Below are 15,861 nucleotides of genomic sequence, written 5' to 3' on the forward strand. Positions count from 1 at the left end.
ATAAGCCTTCTGCTGTCCTTAATGACCTTTTCTAGACATCGATGACTACGTAAGATGGATTCGGAGAATTTTTAAATTATCGTACCTGAAAATCATTGTGTCAAAACTTAGATGGTCCAATATATAAGTCACTTATATTTCCCAGCTTTCGAAACAATACACATGTTCAGAGAAAACTTGGAATCTATGAGAAGAACAATTAGATGGGCTTCCATTTAATTTTACACATATCTTACAATAAACAACTAATGGTTAATTTTACCAGGTAAGGCGGCTACTTTCGGAACTTGAATACCATGTAGTCGATTTCAGCCGACCCTACAGCAGAATCTAAGGCTGATTTCTGAAATAAATAAAGAGAAACTTATAAAATTAGTACATAGATCAATAAAAGGAAAATAAATAAATCTTGACGCTGATGTTATTATCTTAAATTAAAATTTATTGCACATGTTAATAATATGAGCATGAAACATCAAATGTAAAACCACTAGTAAACATAATCAGTTGGAATGAACTGAAGTAAAAGTATCAGGCCAACTCCTGAGAAACAACCAGAAATTAAAATAATATAGAAATTGTACTTTGAGTCTTTATGCTTACTTTATAATCTGTGTTATTACAATCGTACTAGTTGCTTACATATAAGCCTGTGAAGGTTACTGAATCATAAGCCTAGTTTTGTAAACTTCTAAATATGCCTCTTTTACATATTTCACAAAATACTCATAAATTTACGCATATTTTTGTGTAAAACTTCTATGGAAATAAGTAATTATAAACTTTAGGTTTAATTAACTACGATTCAAATCAATCTTACTAAATATAAACATTTTTGCCAGCCAAATTTTGGAGGATTCTTTTAAAGTTCACAAATCCATTTCTGTGATCTAACAAAAACCCAATTTAATTAATAAATATTAAGTGAATTTTTTAACTCATTTAAAAAGTTATTTGGTATAATAAGACCTAAAACAAATTTTTCTGAACATATAATTTTGTAAAAAGGTGATCAAATAAATATATAGTTTTATAGATTATAGTTTATACCATATCTAGTTTGGCAGCATCAATTTAGCTGTATTGACGCGTTTATGCTAATTTAATATTATAAATTCTAGAATAAATTTTAAACATTTCTATTGGTCTTTTACGTAATATAAAACTCCAATAGTTTTACACACTTTTGTCTGGATGGCATCAATAATAATAGGGATTTTAATACAATGTCTTGAAAGCCTCCTCAAGAGCATTACCTCTCAACTGTTCTCTAGTGCCTGCTGTAGTAAGAACAGTCTGGTCATTATTCTTCTTACTGCTGGTTTCTGGATTATGTCCGGCAAAAGAAAACTCAATAATTTACACTGCAACAAAAATGAATTTTGTACAGAATCGAGGGGTATAGTTACAAGGAAAAGTTTATACCAGCCGTTAATTTTCTTCTATCTACTATAATTACTCCCTAGAAATAAATTACAAAAAATTACTTTTAGATAATACTAGATATGAAACTTCAAGTTTATTACATGTTCATAGCTAATTTTATTATATTTTTAAATAATACATTATTCTATAATTCGTATTTTGAATAATTTCGCGTATTAGAATTTATTCTTTTATTCACGGACTCTTCAATTTCAACCATTATGATTACGTAGTTTAGGTTATGTACGAAAAATACACGGGACTATGTCAATTTACATAATTTTATGTTAAATTTAAATTACTCTAACGTAAAACAAATTTAATGGAGCATTAATTTTGCTGAGATAAGATTGGACTTTTGTATTAATTGTTTAAATTGATGTATTATAACTGGTACTTAACAAGTAAAGAAACAACTCATTTACTTTTAACAGGCGTGATGTTTAAAAATGTGTATTTGCAATAAATGTATGTAATAATTATTGTATCAGATTGTTTTAATTTAAACATTTATGTTATAATAACACTCGGTCAAACAAGAACTTATGATGAATCCATTATTAAAAAAGGACTACATCGACATACCATGAAAGATTTTAGTGATTTAATCGTTTATACTTAGACTTGTACTGATTGAACAATGAAGACATTTAAGTTTCTTCTTGCATTCATGTTACAAACTCGTACTTAGACTTGTACTGATTGAACAATGAAGACATTTAAGTTTCTTCTTGCATTCATGTTACAAACTCGTAAAACACAGCAATCAAAACATTTTAATATAAACATTTATAAACAATATTACAGTGTAAGGAATCTCGTATTAATGTTTAGATCGGTTTCATTAATTACTCCTGTATAAAAACAAGTACATTGTATGAATATCGAAGTCAAGTTAAAAGGTAACTGATACTGTCGTCTAGCAAACAATTATTATTCAGTTTTAAATATTAACAGCTTCACTGCTCTTACCTCTAAATCTAAAAGTTTATTTGTTGAATATTAAGAAAAGGAAATGTTCTTTAAGATAGGACTGGCGGTTTTTTGTTGGGTGTTTTCTATTTCAAAGTAGCAGCTATTTGAAATAAATTTCAAAAATCAGAATAAATAGAAAAGGATTTTTAACATTTCATGAGGAGTTACAGGCATTTATAATTTAGAGGATTTGGGTAATTTCACAGTTAACCCAAATACAAACTGCAACATATAACATTATATATTTTTAAGACAAATAACTTTAGAAATTTAGATTATAGTAAAATATTAATTCATAAAATAATAATTAAGATACAATATTTTATGGCGGGAAGTCATATTATTCCCTTTAACCACAGTTAATATACATTCTGTAAAACTGTTCTTATCTTCACCATCTTTCCGTGGATATGACTTTAAGGTCCTATTTTAATCTGCTAAAAATGTTTAATACTCTTCAAAGAAAAACTCCATCGGGGAGCAACAGATTCATATGTTTTAACAAGACAAGTGATTTTTACCGTTTGGTTTAAAGCATAAATGTAACCAAATTTATTCATAGATATCAAGTGCAATTTTTTTTTTTTTTTTTGTAGAAATTTTAAGTAATTTAGGTCTGAACAAGGTACTTCAAACAGATGTTTATAGCGTGGAGGGAAGTTTTTAATAGACAAAAAGACGGGTTACTTAGAGACTCGGGTGTAAAAAAGAAAGTCAAGTAGACTCTTTCGCCATTCGCTTCTCTTCTCGTCCTTCTAAATTTGCTCCTTAGAAAATCTAGGCTCATTAAAACATTTTTGGGAAACTTGTCCACTTTTTGATTTTCGGTTTTAGATCTGCCTGCTATGAAGGTATACGTTAGGTCCTATTCTCTCAAGTATCAATAGTTTATTTCTGGTGAGGAACCAAGGCATTTATAAGTAATGAAAAATATATTATTATATAACTTACATGGCAAATTAAAAATATTGGCAAACATCTGTTTCGAAATTTATTTATTTTAGGATATTTATTTGATAATTTATTCTTAACACCAAGCAATATGTGTCGTGTAATTAGAATTATTTAAGTGATGCGAATATTACCATAATTTATATTTACTCGTAGCTGAATATGCGTGAACTGTGTCATATTAATTTTGTCTCTTTATTTTGCACAGGTTCTTTCTTTCTATGCTATGTGTCCAGCGTAAATAGCGTAGTTGTTAAAATTTCCTCGTTTATAATATAATTACGTTTTATTTGTATAACTAACTTTCGTTCAAATCAAAGGTTAAATTATAAATATTTAGCTTAGTTTGAGATAGTGGGTTCACTTAAAAGTAAATATTGTTTAGTATATAACACATAATTTTAATAAGTTTCATACAATACATACTTTACGTTCTACAGTCTGTAACAACAGATCTCGTAATTACAATACGTTGCAAGTTAAATTAAGGGTCTAGTGAGAAAGTTAATAGATGTAATCTGTACCTTTCTAAAGAAATACTTTAAATCCTCTAATACTTACGTTTTAATTCGTGTGGTGGATAATAATAACTATAGTCGGGATTGTTAACATAGGAAAGTTAAGGGCAGTAGAGATACACCTGATATGTTATCTGTCTTGCCTAGAGTACACAAGTGGCGTCTTGTCTACAGATAAACTTTCGTTCCGATATCTCACTTTGTAATGTCGTATTGAATGGCACTAGATGTTTAAGGTCATACAAAATGTAAATAAAATTTTTTAAAAAACAAAAATATTATAGTAATAGGACCGAAAAATTAAGGATAATATTAAAATTGACCATAACGCATAAAAATACCCTAAACCTTTTTTTCATTTGAATCCTAGGGTAATTGATAAATTAAGATTCGCCCCTTAACATCCTGAATTTTGTAAACAATGCAACACATTAGACTCGTTATTAGGCTAATGTTCAGTCGTAACATATAAGCAGATTGGTTATGTATATTTCTTATTTTTTATAGGTGATCAAACCATACATGTATAACTTAAGTTTCATCCAGGTAATCAAAACAAACACAATATGACCCACAGTCATTAGGAATTTTGCATATGAACGTACAGCTCTTCGTAAGACTTGCATTTTCAAAGCAAACATATAATAAAGTAATTTTATTTTACTTAAAAATCAAAGTAAGCTTATTAATTTTTGATTAGGTATTCTAAATATTGGGGTGAACAAGAATCGTATTTTTGTTTTACAATTTTTCTACATTAGGAAGGAGCAGAGAACAGTACCAATAGAATGAGCTACGGCATTATTCTTACGATCAACGGAGTTTTCTACTTTATCGGAGTTACTTAAAGTACTGATTAAGGTATTTCTACCGGCATTTTAATAAAACGGTTGGTTTTCAAGTTATTTAAGTTTTAATATTTTAAATGGCCGCCATTTCGAAAATACACATAAGATTAAAAAAATATATTTTTTTACAACTTATATTCAAGTTTATAATATTTATGCCAAGTTTCAACAACGTCGGTAAACCCGCATTGAAAATAAAATTAATTGTATGTGAAAAAACAAAATGGCCGATCTAAGGTAAACGAAGCAAGATAGGACTATACATTACAATAACATTTTTCGTTCAGTTTGACCTCCTGAACAATTTGGTGAAGTTTGGTCCTGTAATTTTGGGACACCCTGTATAACCTGTGATTTGATATAATTCATTAGCTAAGAGTACCTACAATATTAAAATAAATTAAGTAATAAAAATATACAGAAAAGTACATAAGTTGATTTTGTTCCTCATATTAAATTTATAATTTATTTAGGAGATTGATAAATTTACTAAATATTTGTATTGCTCTTGTGGTGTACGGGGTAAATGACTCACAAGCACCTCAATGTCTTTGAGTTTAGTTTCTAGAATAAATTTCACAATATCATTTATTTTAAACCGTTGTAACATTGGTGTGTAAAATTTTCCCTAACATTTAAATTTCTATTTGATAAATTTTAGTTTATAAAAGTATTAAACGGGTAAACCAGAAATTAAAACCTTGAGTCACATGGTATCGATTTGTAGAAGCTACCGAATATGAGTATTTGACAAGTGAGTGGCAGGAATACAGAATCAGTGGCTTATATCGGTCTACTACAGCACAAGATATATCATTGTAAGACTGTAGGCCGCTTTGCTTTACTAACTATTAATAATGTAAAAGGATCTAAATTATTAGTTTTAAAACTAATGTGATTGCGAGAAACTAATACTCTTGCGAGTATAAAAGAACGTACTGTACCTGATGCTTAAGTGCATTAAACGACCCTTTATTTTCCACAACCTGGTCTTACAATAACATGTCTCATGTTATTAAACTATTAATATCTTTGAAAAAAATCGTATTAACCATATCTATATGTAATAACGGAATATAGTATTTCCATTAAATGGTATAGTTGAAACAATGTACGAAATAATTTTGCCTCGTATATTTGAACTCACGATGCACAATTCAAAAGTAATATTTTACTTAAAACGCCTAGAGTGTTAAAGAAGATTCGAAAAATGGACGAAAGTAGTAAAGAAGACATTAAAAGTTACTCGGACTTTTAATGTATTTAACAATTTATATTCGAATTGCGTTATAACATAATCTTACTAGTTCGCTTCGGATTGTATCAAATACGGTGTATCACTATAATCACAATAATATAATCACAGTTTCATACAATCTGAAATTAATATCCTGATTATCTGTACAAGATAGTCAAAGATGTTTTATGATATCAAAAATGTTAATTAATTACAATAAACGATGCAATTACGTAGACATAAAATATATTAAGCGTTATTAATATAAATCAAACTGGCATTATTAAACGTTGATTTTACATTAGTGCTAAGGTATAAAATATTAATGGCGTATTTTTTAATGTAACATATAGCGTAACTGATACCGTGTTTGAAATTTTGCTGTGTACAAAGAGTGTTATACCAGAGGTAAAAACATAATACCACTAGAGCTGCTAGAGCCAATGAGCACACGTCTGGTACATTACGTCACAGTTCACTGAACACTCTCAGCCAATCAGCTTCCCCATCTCGTGTCTGTCCAATTTCCTTCTACGTACTTAAATCGCAAATAAAATATTCTAGTGATGGTAATAGAAATATGTTCAAAGCAGACGAAGTGCTATTAAATTTACTTTTATAGCACTTCTAAATAGCTTTATGCGCAGTTAAAAGTCATTTTAATATGCGGTGGTCTTCTTACATAAAACCGTTGTTATAAAATTTACTGTTTCATAATTTAATGTCTGAATAGGTGTATTCTTTTTATTTTCTTATAGAACTATAACTCACTTAGTATTGAGGTCAAGCAGAAAATTAACTTCGAAATAGGAAATCTAACTTATTATTTATCAGGTCTAATTCTTAAAGGGTATCTCGAATGTTCGTGGAGAATCAACGAAGATTCCATCCCACGTGCATTTATTATTGCAGTTAGCTCTCGCATCTGTTGATCATTAACTAGTTTGGTGACTACAGGGTATATTCTGTTACCAATAACTTTAACTGAAATTGGTACTTTGTGTGCCATCTTGATAATGACCCTTTGTTTTAACTTTCTTAATATCGGTTATTGGATGGTTTAAAACAATTTCGGACAATTGCTATATTGACATATCACACAGTCGAATTGCAAGTCGACATCACTGTTTTACACAGGAAGTAAAGCCTTTGAATTTGGCGTTGGTTGCTTATCTATTACCTCATATCTCCGATACACCTTTTATCAGCAGTTTGTGTATTTTATGGCTCTTCTTAATATGTGTATCGAAACAACTTTCCATCTTTTTACATTGTAATCACGACCAAGACGACCAATAAGTCACTTTTTTACTTACTCTTCGTAACAAGCACTAACAGGGTCTATAAGAAAAACTTCGAGTGGCTATAATCGGTGAGTCATATGTGGAGAAAAGCCTAGGATGATCACGCTGTTTTCTCTAGCAAGATTAATCAACTCAATACTTTTAGCATTAGAAGCGTTTCTAGAATCTGTAGAACAGGCTTATTAAAAGAATAAGAATACTACAAACATCTTCTAAACCAGACAAGAAACTTCTTAATATTTCAACTATTTTTTATTGTATTTAGCGAAAGATCCAAAAAGGGAATCAATCAATACATGGTGGGTTTTTCTTAGCTCTCCAGAACAAAACATGGTGTACATGAAATTGCCTTTAGCGTTCATACATATTTGCACTGTTACTAGGTTACCTCGCTCAGCGGAGATCAAGCAGATTACCTGCTTTTTCCCTCTGAAAAGTTAAACAGCGTGTTTGGAACTGTACAAATTCCTGTTTCATCCTCGTTGTGTATATCAAATGAAGAAAATCATAAGTCATATACATATCATATAAATATCATAAGTGGATTGGAGTAGAGTTAGAAATGTATTCACAAAAGTATACCTAAAGCACTTTAATCGTGCTATAACCAATGTTCAGGATTCTTAACGTGATAGAATATAGGCAAATAGTTCTTTCTCTTGTTCATCAGTGAAAATCTGTTTAAAATTATCCAAACCGTTCTTTACCGCAAAGCCTTTTTGACTTCTAACCTGATTTGAAGAATATTACACAATACCGATGCCCATTTGGAACACATTTAAATTTCTTGGATGGATGCAGCCAAACTGTCATGTAACCGGTTCTCCCGGTTTTTATGTTCTCGTATAATTTATAATATGGTACATTATAACCGGTTTATAAGGGGTTATTTATTTATAATTTTCTTGTATTTTTAGTTATTTATTAATAGGTGGTAAATTAAACCTCAGCTGTTATTTAATAATTTTCATATTATTTATAATTAATCGATTTGATATTTATTTTGATGTAGGCGTTAATTTGTATGTATATTATGTTAAACTTTGGATATTTGATAACATTGTTTTCTATTATCTACAGTTAAGTGTTGGCGATATTTATTTGGATTTGTTAATTTCTGGCATGCCATCTGTTACTTGATATGTACGAAATGGTTTACCGTTGACTCAATAAATGAAATGAAATGAAATGAAATATGTTTTTACCAAGTATTGCACCAACTGCATTTAAAACTGTAGGAAAACAGTTTTAGGCCTAAAAAATAATATAACTGTATATAACATTGTTAAAAATCAGGATAATAATTATCATAAGTAACTTTGAACATGGTGAGTAAAGTAACACCTATGTTTATTTACCAATTTATTTACATACGGTATACACCATTTTACATTTGATATAGGTTTTATGAAAATACAAGAGGCTTGATAAAAACAACTTGCATAAATAGTCTACATGCATACATACTAAAGCAAACAAAAGCAAAAATAAGCAAAACAAGTGCCAAATAACATCAACGTCGTGAATAAAAAGAAAAATTACAACAGCAATATACTTCATAAACAAGTGCAAACATGCAGGTGGATCCGAAAAAAAAACTTAATTAAAGTAGTGTATAAATTATGGACTTACTTATATACTACTAAGAAATACATATGAGAAAATACAATACGAAAGAAAAATAAAGTTTAGCGTAGCATATGTTCATTGATATATAAAAAAATCTCTAGAAACCATTTCAATTTAGCAAAATATAAAAAATGCTACCATACATGGAAATTTTGATGCCAAGAAAATATATGAACAAAAGTGTGAAGAAAATAGCAAGCAATATATAACACTTACAAGAAACTATTTCTATTTAGCGAAATATAAAATATGCGACAATACATGCAGGGTACGCATAGTTCGTAGCGAGGAATTCCCTCTCGAAATGCTGCACAGATCTTGAAGATGGCCGAGGACAACGAAGATTGATCCTCTGAAAAAGTCTCGGGGAATCACAAGACGATGACAAACTCTTTTTCAAGAACATCAGGTCAGAAATTTGGCGTCTAGTGCTCAAGGGTACAAGGGTAGGAGACCAAAGTGGCGTTGCAGATCTTCAACAGGAACCCCGTCGTAGGCAAATCCAAGTCTCAACCCAATCAGCCTGATGAATCTTATCTGAATTCTTTCAACGAGTGCCACGTGACCCAACAGGTAGGGAGACCATACAGGCAAACAGTATTCCAATATTGGTCGAACCAACTGGACGTACAGGGCTCGAAGTGTCCATGGTGAAAACCCATCTCGAAAAGTCCTAAATATAAGACCGAAATCAATAGTGGCTTTCCTAGTAACTGCAGACAGATGCTGTTCAGGGCTCAGTGACGAGGACAAGATAACTCCCAAATCCTTAACTGTGCTTGAGCGATTCAGTATGATAAAATAAAATATACTTTTAGCTTATTAGATATACAATCCAAGTGATTTAATAAGAAAGAGTACGCATTAAGGTCGTATCTCACGGACTTACGTACGGACAATTGCTTGTATGATGCAGGCACATTTCATTTCAGTAAAAGGAAACATTTATATCCTGGTTCGTATCTTGGAAACGACTCCTGTCAAGACGTATGTTGAAAGTAAACCAACACTGTTTAATTAAGGCAATCCCTCAGTCATGAATCTTAATTGAGCTTCCCGTTTTAACATTATTACTGTTCCTGCGACAGATATGGAGCTGGTAATGTAATTTAGCACTAATAATGGTATATTCTTATATAAACGTACTCAGTTATTTCGGTAAAATTATGTGAATTAACTATTGAATTAGTCTTGCCCGTAATAACGAAGGATAGTACGATAACACCAATATAATAATTTATTACTACTTGTTATTAATACATTTTAAAGATGAGTTTCTTATAAGTTTTTAAAACTAATAAATAAGTCCATAAACTATAAACCACTGCCTATCTTTTAAAGACATTTTATACATGTCTTAAATATATAGCATTTTACAAAGATCTAACTACAATGAAAGACAGCAAAAAAGGCACTTTTAATTATGAAAAAATAATTCTGGAATACTTAAACCTTTTTTCAATAAAGATAGAGTTAAACAAGTGTATGAGTTATTGCAAACAAATGTAATAGAAAAACTTAATAAAGATAAGAAATTTAAAATACCTAAGACTTTAGAAATGCTAAAAACAATCTCCTTATATTATTGACAATAGTTAAAGACATTAAGATTAATATAAAAATTTAAGAAAAATAAATAAAATATCGTCATTAATTTTTCATTAACTATAATAATAATAATAATAATAATAATGTTTTATTGCGTGAACATATTACATGTTATGCAATCGTCAAATAACTGAATTAAGCTAAAGTTTTTCACTCTTACTTGCATCAAAATCCCTTTCTAACATACAGTTTTGACGTTCAATCTCCCAGTCATTCGAATTGTTCCACCCTTTCCCCAGCCAGTAAGCCAATTGTTATGTCTCCCAGTTGTGTGCCATGAACTCGTCCGTACTGTAAAATGCGTAAGTGGTCAGTGTTGTTTTTAGACGAGTCTTAAATGCCTTCAGCATTGGGGCACTTTTAATCGAGCTTGGCAATTTGTTGATCAATCGAACTCCTGCCTGAGATAGCAGTCGTTCATGAGCTACCGTTCTATGTCTCACAGATCGGTAGTCGTCCCTGCCTCTCGTTTGAATAAGGGTGTATGTCACTATCTCTTATGGTCTCGCATTTGGACTTGAAAAAAATGCAGGTTTCCAATATGTAGAGGCAAGGAAATGTCAACAGTTTCAGGTTTTTGAAAGCTGGTCTGCACGACTCTCTCCGTTTCAGTTTTGCAATTGTTCGGACTGCTTTTTTTTGAAGGATGAAAATTCTGGAAAAGTTTGCGTTTGTGCAACCTCCCCACAAAGCCACTCCGTAGGAGAGGTGCGGGTAGATTAGTCTGTAATATGCCGTCATCAGTACCTGGGTTGGGCAGTATTCGGACAGTTTCCGCAAGACATAAATGCCTGAGGATAGCTTTGAACAAACATGATCTACATGAGAATCCCAAGTCAAACCTCGATCTAGGTGTATTCCTAGGAATTTCATAGCGTAGACTTCAGTGATTTCAGTTTCATCCAACATGACTGTTGGACTATAATCTGAATCTGTTTGTCGCAAACTGAATTTGATGAAAGATGATTTCGATGGGTTTGTTTTCAGATTGAGCTCGTTGAAGTGTTGAACTAAATTGTTTAGCTCAATGAAAGACATTTTTTCGAGCGCCTCTTGTGATTCTGAGTTGAGATAGAGAGTCGTGTCATCTGCGTATTGGACGAGCCGCCCTTGTTGCACAGATGAGCCAACATCATTGACGTAGATCAAAAAGAGAAAAGGGCTGAGTATTGAGCCTTGAGGAACTCCATAGTTCAGCCCCAGCTCCTCCGATCTAACGCCTGAAATGCCTACGAATTGTGTTCGATTACTAAGATACGATTCAAGCCACTTGAGTGACCTTCCTCGTATCCCGTAATACTCCAGTTTGTGAGTGAGGGTTTGGTGGTCGACACAGTCAAAAGCTTTTGATAAGTCAAGGAATATACTCAAAGTATTCCCTCGACCTTCAATTCCCTCTACCACTGCATCGACTAAACGGGCGACTGCGTCTACTGTCGATTTACCGCTTCGGAATCCGAATTGGTTTGCAGATAGCAGGTGGTGCTTATCCAGAAAATTTAGACATCGGGAAAGAAAAAGCTTCTCAAAGATTTTGCTGAAAACCGGCAGCATTGAGATTGGGCGGTTATTTTGAATAGAGAAAGGGTCGCCCTTCTTGAAAATTGGCCTGACTTTGGCCTTTTTGAGAGAGGAGGGAAAGGTTCCAGCGTGAAAAGAGAGGTTAATGAGATGTTCAAGTGGCCCCAATAAATGCTTAGAACACTGTTGTAGGAGCCACGTTGACACGTGATTCGAGTCATTTGACCGTTTTGTTGGAAAATCTCTTATCACTCTGGCAATCTCCTCCTCTGATACCGGGACCAGTGCCATTGAAGCCACCGGGCTCGGTACTAAGGGGGGAGCAGGCTGACTATGTGGTGGACGAAGTCCTTGGTCAGCTCCAACCGAGGAAAAGAATTTGTTAAACTCATCAGCTATCCTTGAAGGGTCGTTGATGAGTTTATTTTTTATGTGCAGTTCAATTGGTTTGTCAGTCAGTGGTTTTTTATTGTTAATGATGGCCCATGCGGTTTTTGAAACGTTTTTTGACGTGAGCAATGCTTTGTTTACATCGTAAGCTTTTGCAGCCTTGATGACTTTTTTATAAATCCGTTTGTAATTTTGAAAAAATGTTTTGAATTCCTCGTTGGTTGTGTGCTTGTTAGTTTCTGAGAAAAAGAGGAGTCTTTCTCTAGAAACCAGGATACCTTTGGTAATCCATGTGCACTTCCTTTTTTTGCGTTTTTGTTGGGTATTCCTTAGGGGACAGCTCACGTCTAAATTGAAATTGAAGGTGTTTTCAAATGTTTTGGAATTGCAGCTCAAGGGAGTCTTCAAAATTTAGAAAGCTCCAACTCTCTTTTTTCAAAAGAAATTTGAGAGTAATGCTATGTTTTGCGGGCCTTATGTCTCTAGTTGTTTTCTTTTCGACTGGATCCCTTGTAGCTTCATGACCATTGACGATGACCTGTTGGCCATAGTGGTCTGAAATGGCTGTGTCAACCACCAATACATCAATGTCTGTCATGTTTCTGACGACATTGTCGATCGCAGTCGCCGAATCGGCCGTCACTCTTGTTGGAGAGGTGACTGACCACTTTAGGCCAAACGACCTCAGTATATCGGCGAATCTCCTCGTCATGGGGCTATCAACATCCAAAACATCAATATTGAAGTCCCCCACGACAATGAAGCCGCGATTTTTCTCTGTCAAGTCAGAGAGAGTTTTCTTCGAAATTCAGAAAAAAAGATGCTTCGTTTCCGCTGGGAGACCTATATAAGCCAATCAGATCAAAATTTGAGTTTTTTGTTTGTACTTTCACCCCCGTGAGTTCAAAGTCTTTGTCTGTAGGTTTGGCAAGGGTGAGGGGAGTTTAACTAGAATCTCCCAAATGAGATCTATAGAGACGATTTTTATACGTTCTTCGTGAAATCACTGTAATGTAATGATTATTAAATCTTTATTCGATCACGAAATTAAAAAAAAGACTACAGAACGGTTTGTATTAAACTTTTTAAATGTAATTTAATTATGTGTTATGTGCTCGTTAAAAAGCGGTTCTGATATTTTGCAATAATATAGTAAAAATGATTTTGTCATATATGATTGTTCAAATACTAAAACCGTATTTATAATAAAGTAAATCGTTTGGCATTACAAGTTCTGTAATCAGTTTCAATATCAAGCCCATATAACTATTTAATGGCCGAATAATACATTGAATTTTTCGGCACAGTTTTTAAAGAACAATCGAAGAACAATCTCACGAAACAATGGCAACAGTATGAAGTATTTGTATTGTAAAATTAATAAAGAATCTGTATAATACCTGAGTAAGTCGGCTCCCTCGAGATTAATAAAAAGATAAAAGAGATACTTTCTAGAAAACTGTTGTTTTGTTTCCAGGATTTCACAATATCGATAAAAATTATTGGAGTTCCTTGGGTGGACATTCTTAGCCAGATTTTAGTTTAACCATATAACAAAAACTTTTAAATTCCATTTTTAAGAATCGAGAAAATAAAAGCAGGATTTTTAGAGCTTAGATTTCCAACTAGATAAAACAATAGATAAAATAGAATTTTGGGCTAAAACGTATTTTTTTAAATTAAATTCCTGGTTTTTTTAGAAATCATTCCAGAGGTAGAGAAAAGAGAGAAAACATTCTTGATCACCCCACGTGAATATTTAGGCAGCAACTTTTTGTGAATCCAATTTTTATGAATCGAAAAATCTATGCAACTTTATTTTTATATGTGTAGGTAGGTTACTTACGTTTAAGGAAACCGGAAAATAGAGACAAATATACCACAGAGCCATCGTAATGATATTATTTTCAGGTAATAATGTTAACTTACTGTTGTAGTACTAATAAATAATATTTGGTTTAAGAAGAAGTCTTGTTAGTTACAAATGTTCTACTGATACAGTGAGATTAATATAGTTAAACAGCCAAATATCCATTAGAATAAGGGCCAAATGTATCATAAAAATATCGTTTTGTTGAATATATTGAATCAGCACCATTCCCCTGGAGTCTGGTTAACTCGAGGCAGCGTTGACTTTGTTTCTGCTTTGGTGCTCCCTCAACACCAACACCTCACATCTTGCAAGTATCGTGTTCCTTTATTTTCAATGGAAGTAGCGTACAAGCAGAGATTCGTCACTGGTGTAGAACTTCTTAGACCTGTTGTTTCTCTATTTATAACGGGTTTCAACACATGAGCTATTTCAGGGAGTGTGTGTTCAGAACCATTATCTGATAGTATAGTCTGGATCTCTTAAAAATTACGGCAGTTATCGCTTTGAAATGTGTGCATTATATTGCAAAAAGTATTACATAGATACATATACGTTTCTTTTGTTATGGGCGCTACGAAAGGAAAAAACTACAAAGTATCTTACAAAAATAATACGGAAGGGTTACTGCAATAGGCAGACTTGTATGAAAGTAATAAAGTCCTTTCTTGAAAAGAATTGGAAATACTCCCTTACTCCAGAAATCCAAACTCTTTTATTTCAAGTGTGCATCCTCAAAATGTTTAGAAAAATGTTCTATTTAGCAGATATCTTGTTCTTCGAAAAACAAATCTTTTTCACACACAATATTACACCATCTGTTAAGCTATGCATATATGATAATAAGACAAAGCCTATAACTTCTAGTAACCGATTTCGCTGTAGACGATGTCTTAGAGGTCTGATAGAACCTCTGCTATAATGAGGTCTCTACTACTTCTGCTACCCAATGGTTACTAGTCGTAATTGACCACTGGACAGACCTTGGGTGTTCTCCCGGCAGCGAGCCTCACCTGTGGAATAATATGAGGTCGTATCGTTCCACACAGTCTACTTTAGTTTGGTAACTAACTTTTCTATATATAAACGAAAACCTTTTGACTCATTTTCACAGTCAAGTCCAGCAAACTTTTAATGGTATATGTAGGAGGGTGGTTGTGAATGGGTTTGAACAGGTATATTAAATATAGCATATATATGATTGACGCTATTATTCCAATAACCCTCACACTGTAATAAGAGAAGATGCAATATGATTGCATATAAGATGATAAGTACCAAATGCCGAATGTATAAGCTATGTACTCTGGATTATCCGGCTATGTGTACTGTGTTCACAATATTTTAGATACAAAAAAATATTCTGGGACACCGTTAAATATACAGTTTATCTTGAATGGGAAATGTTATGCGTGATATAAACACAAGTATGTGATACGTGTGAATTTTGAATTGTTTGCTTAATCCATCTTAGCGTACAGATGACTACCGAAACTGAAACTGAATTTATTGACTGTGGATTGTGAAATATATGTCTGCATAATGAAACCAAAATATCTCAAAATTGCCATTTTGTTAGCGATTT

General features: G+C 32.5%; 1 protein-coding gene across 1 annotated transcript; it reads right to left on the reverse strand.

The window, feature by feature from the left end:
* Positions 1-274: 274 nt before the first annotated feature.
* On the reverse strand, positions 275-13,118 carry LOC124369627. Its single transcript, XM_046827679.1, has 3 exons — positions 12,932-13,118; positions 11,546-11,838; positions 275-343 (listed from the first exon to the last, which is right to left on the reverse strand). The coding sequence occupies exons 1-3, from the start codon at positions 13,116-13,118 to the stop codon at positions 275-277; spliced, it is 549 nt and encodes a 182-aa protein (XP_046683635.1).
* Between the last annotated feature and the right edge of the window lie 2,743 nt (positions 13,119-15,861).

This window comes from Homalodisca vitripennis, chromosome X (assembly GCF_021130785.1).
Source record: "Homalodisca vitripennis isolate AUS2020 chromosome X, UT_GWSS_2.1, whole genome shotgun sequence".
Taxonomy (NCBI): domain Eukaryota; kingdom Metazoa; phylum Arthropoda; class Insecta; order Hemiptera; family Cicadellidae; genus Homalodisca; species Homalodisca vitripennis.

Bases quoted from the DNA above. Each gene is read 5' to 3' on its own strand.
- LOC124369627 (XM_046827679.1), bottom strand. From the start codon at position 13,118: ATGACGAGGAGATTCGCCGATATACTGAGGTCGTTTGGCCTAAAGTGG. The intron at 11,839-12,931 runs GTCATGAAGCTA...ACTTATCAAAAG, and splicing joins CCAACAGGTCATCGTCAATG to CTTTTGACTGTGTCGACCAC. The intron at 344-11,545 runs GCGCTCGAAAAA...TATTTATTTCAG, and splicing joins TCAACTCAGAATCACAAGAG to AAATCAGCCTTAGATTCTGC.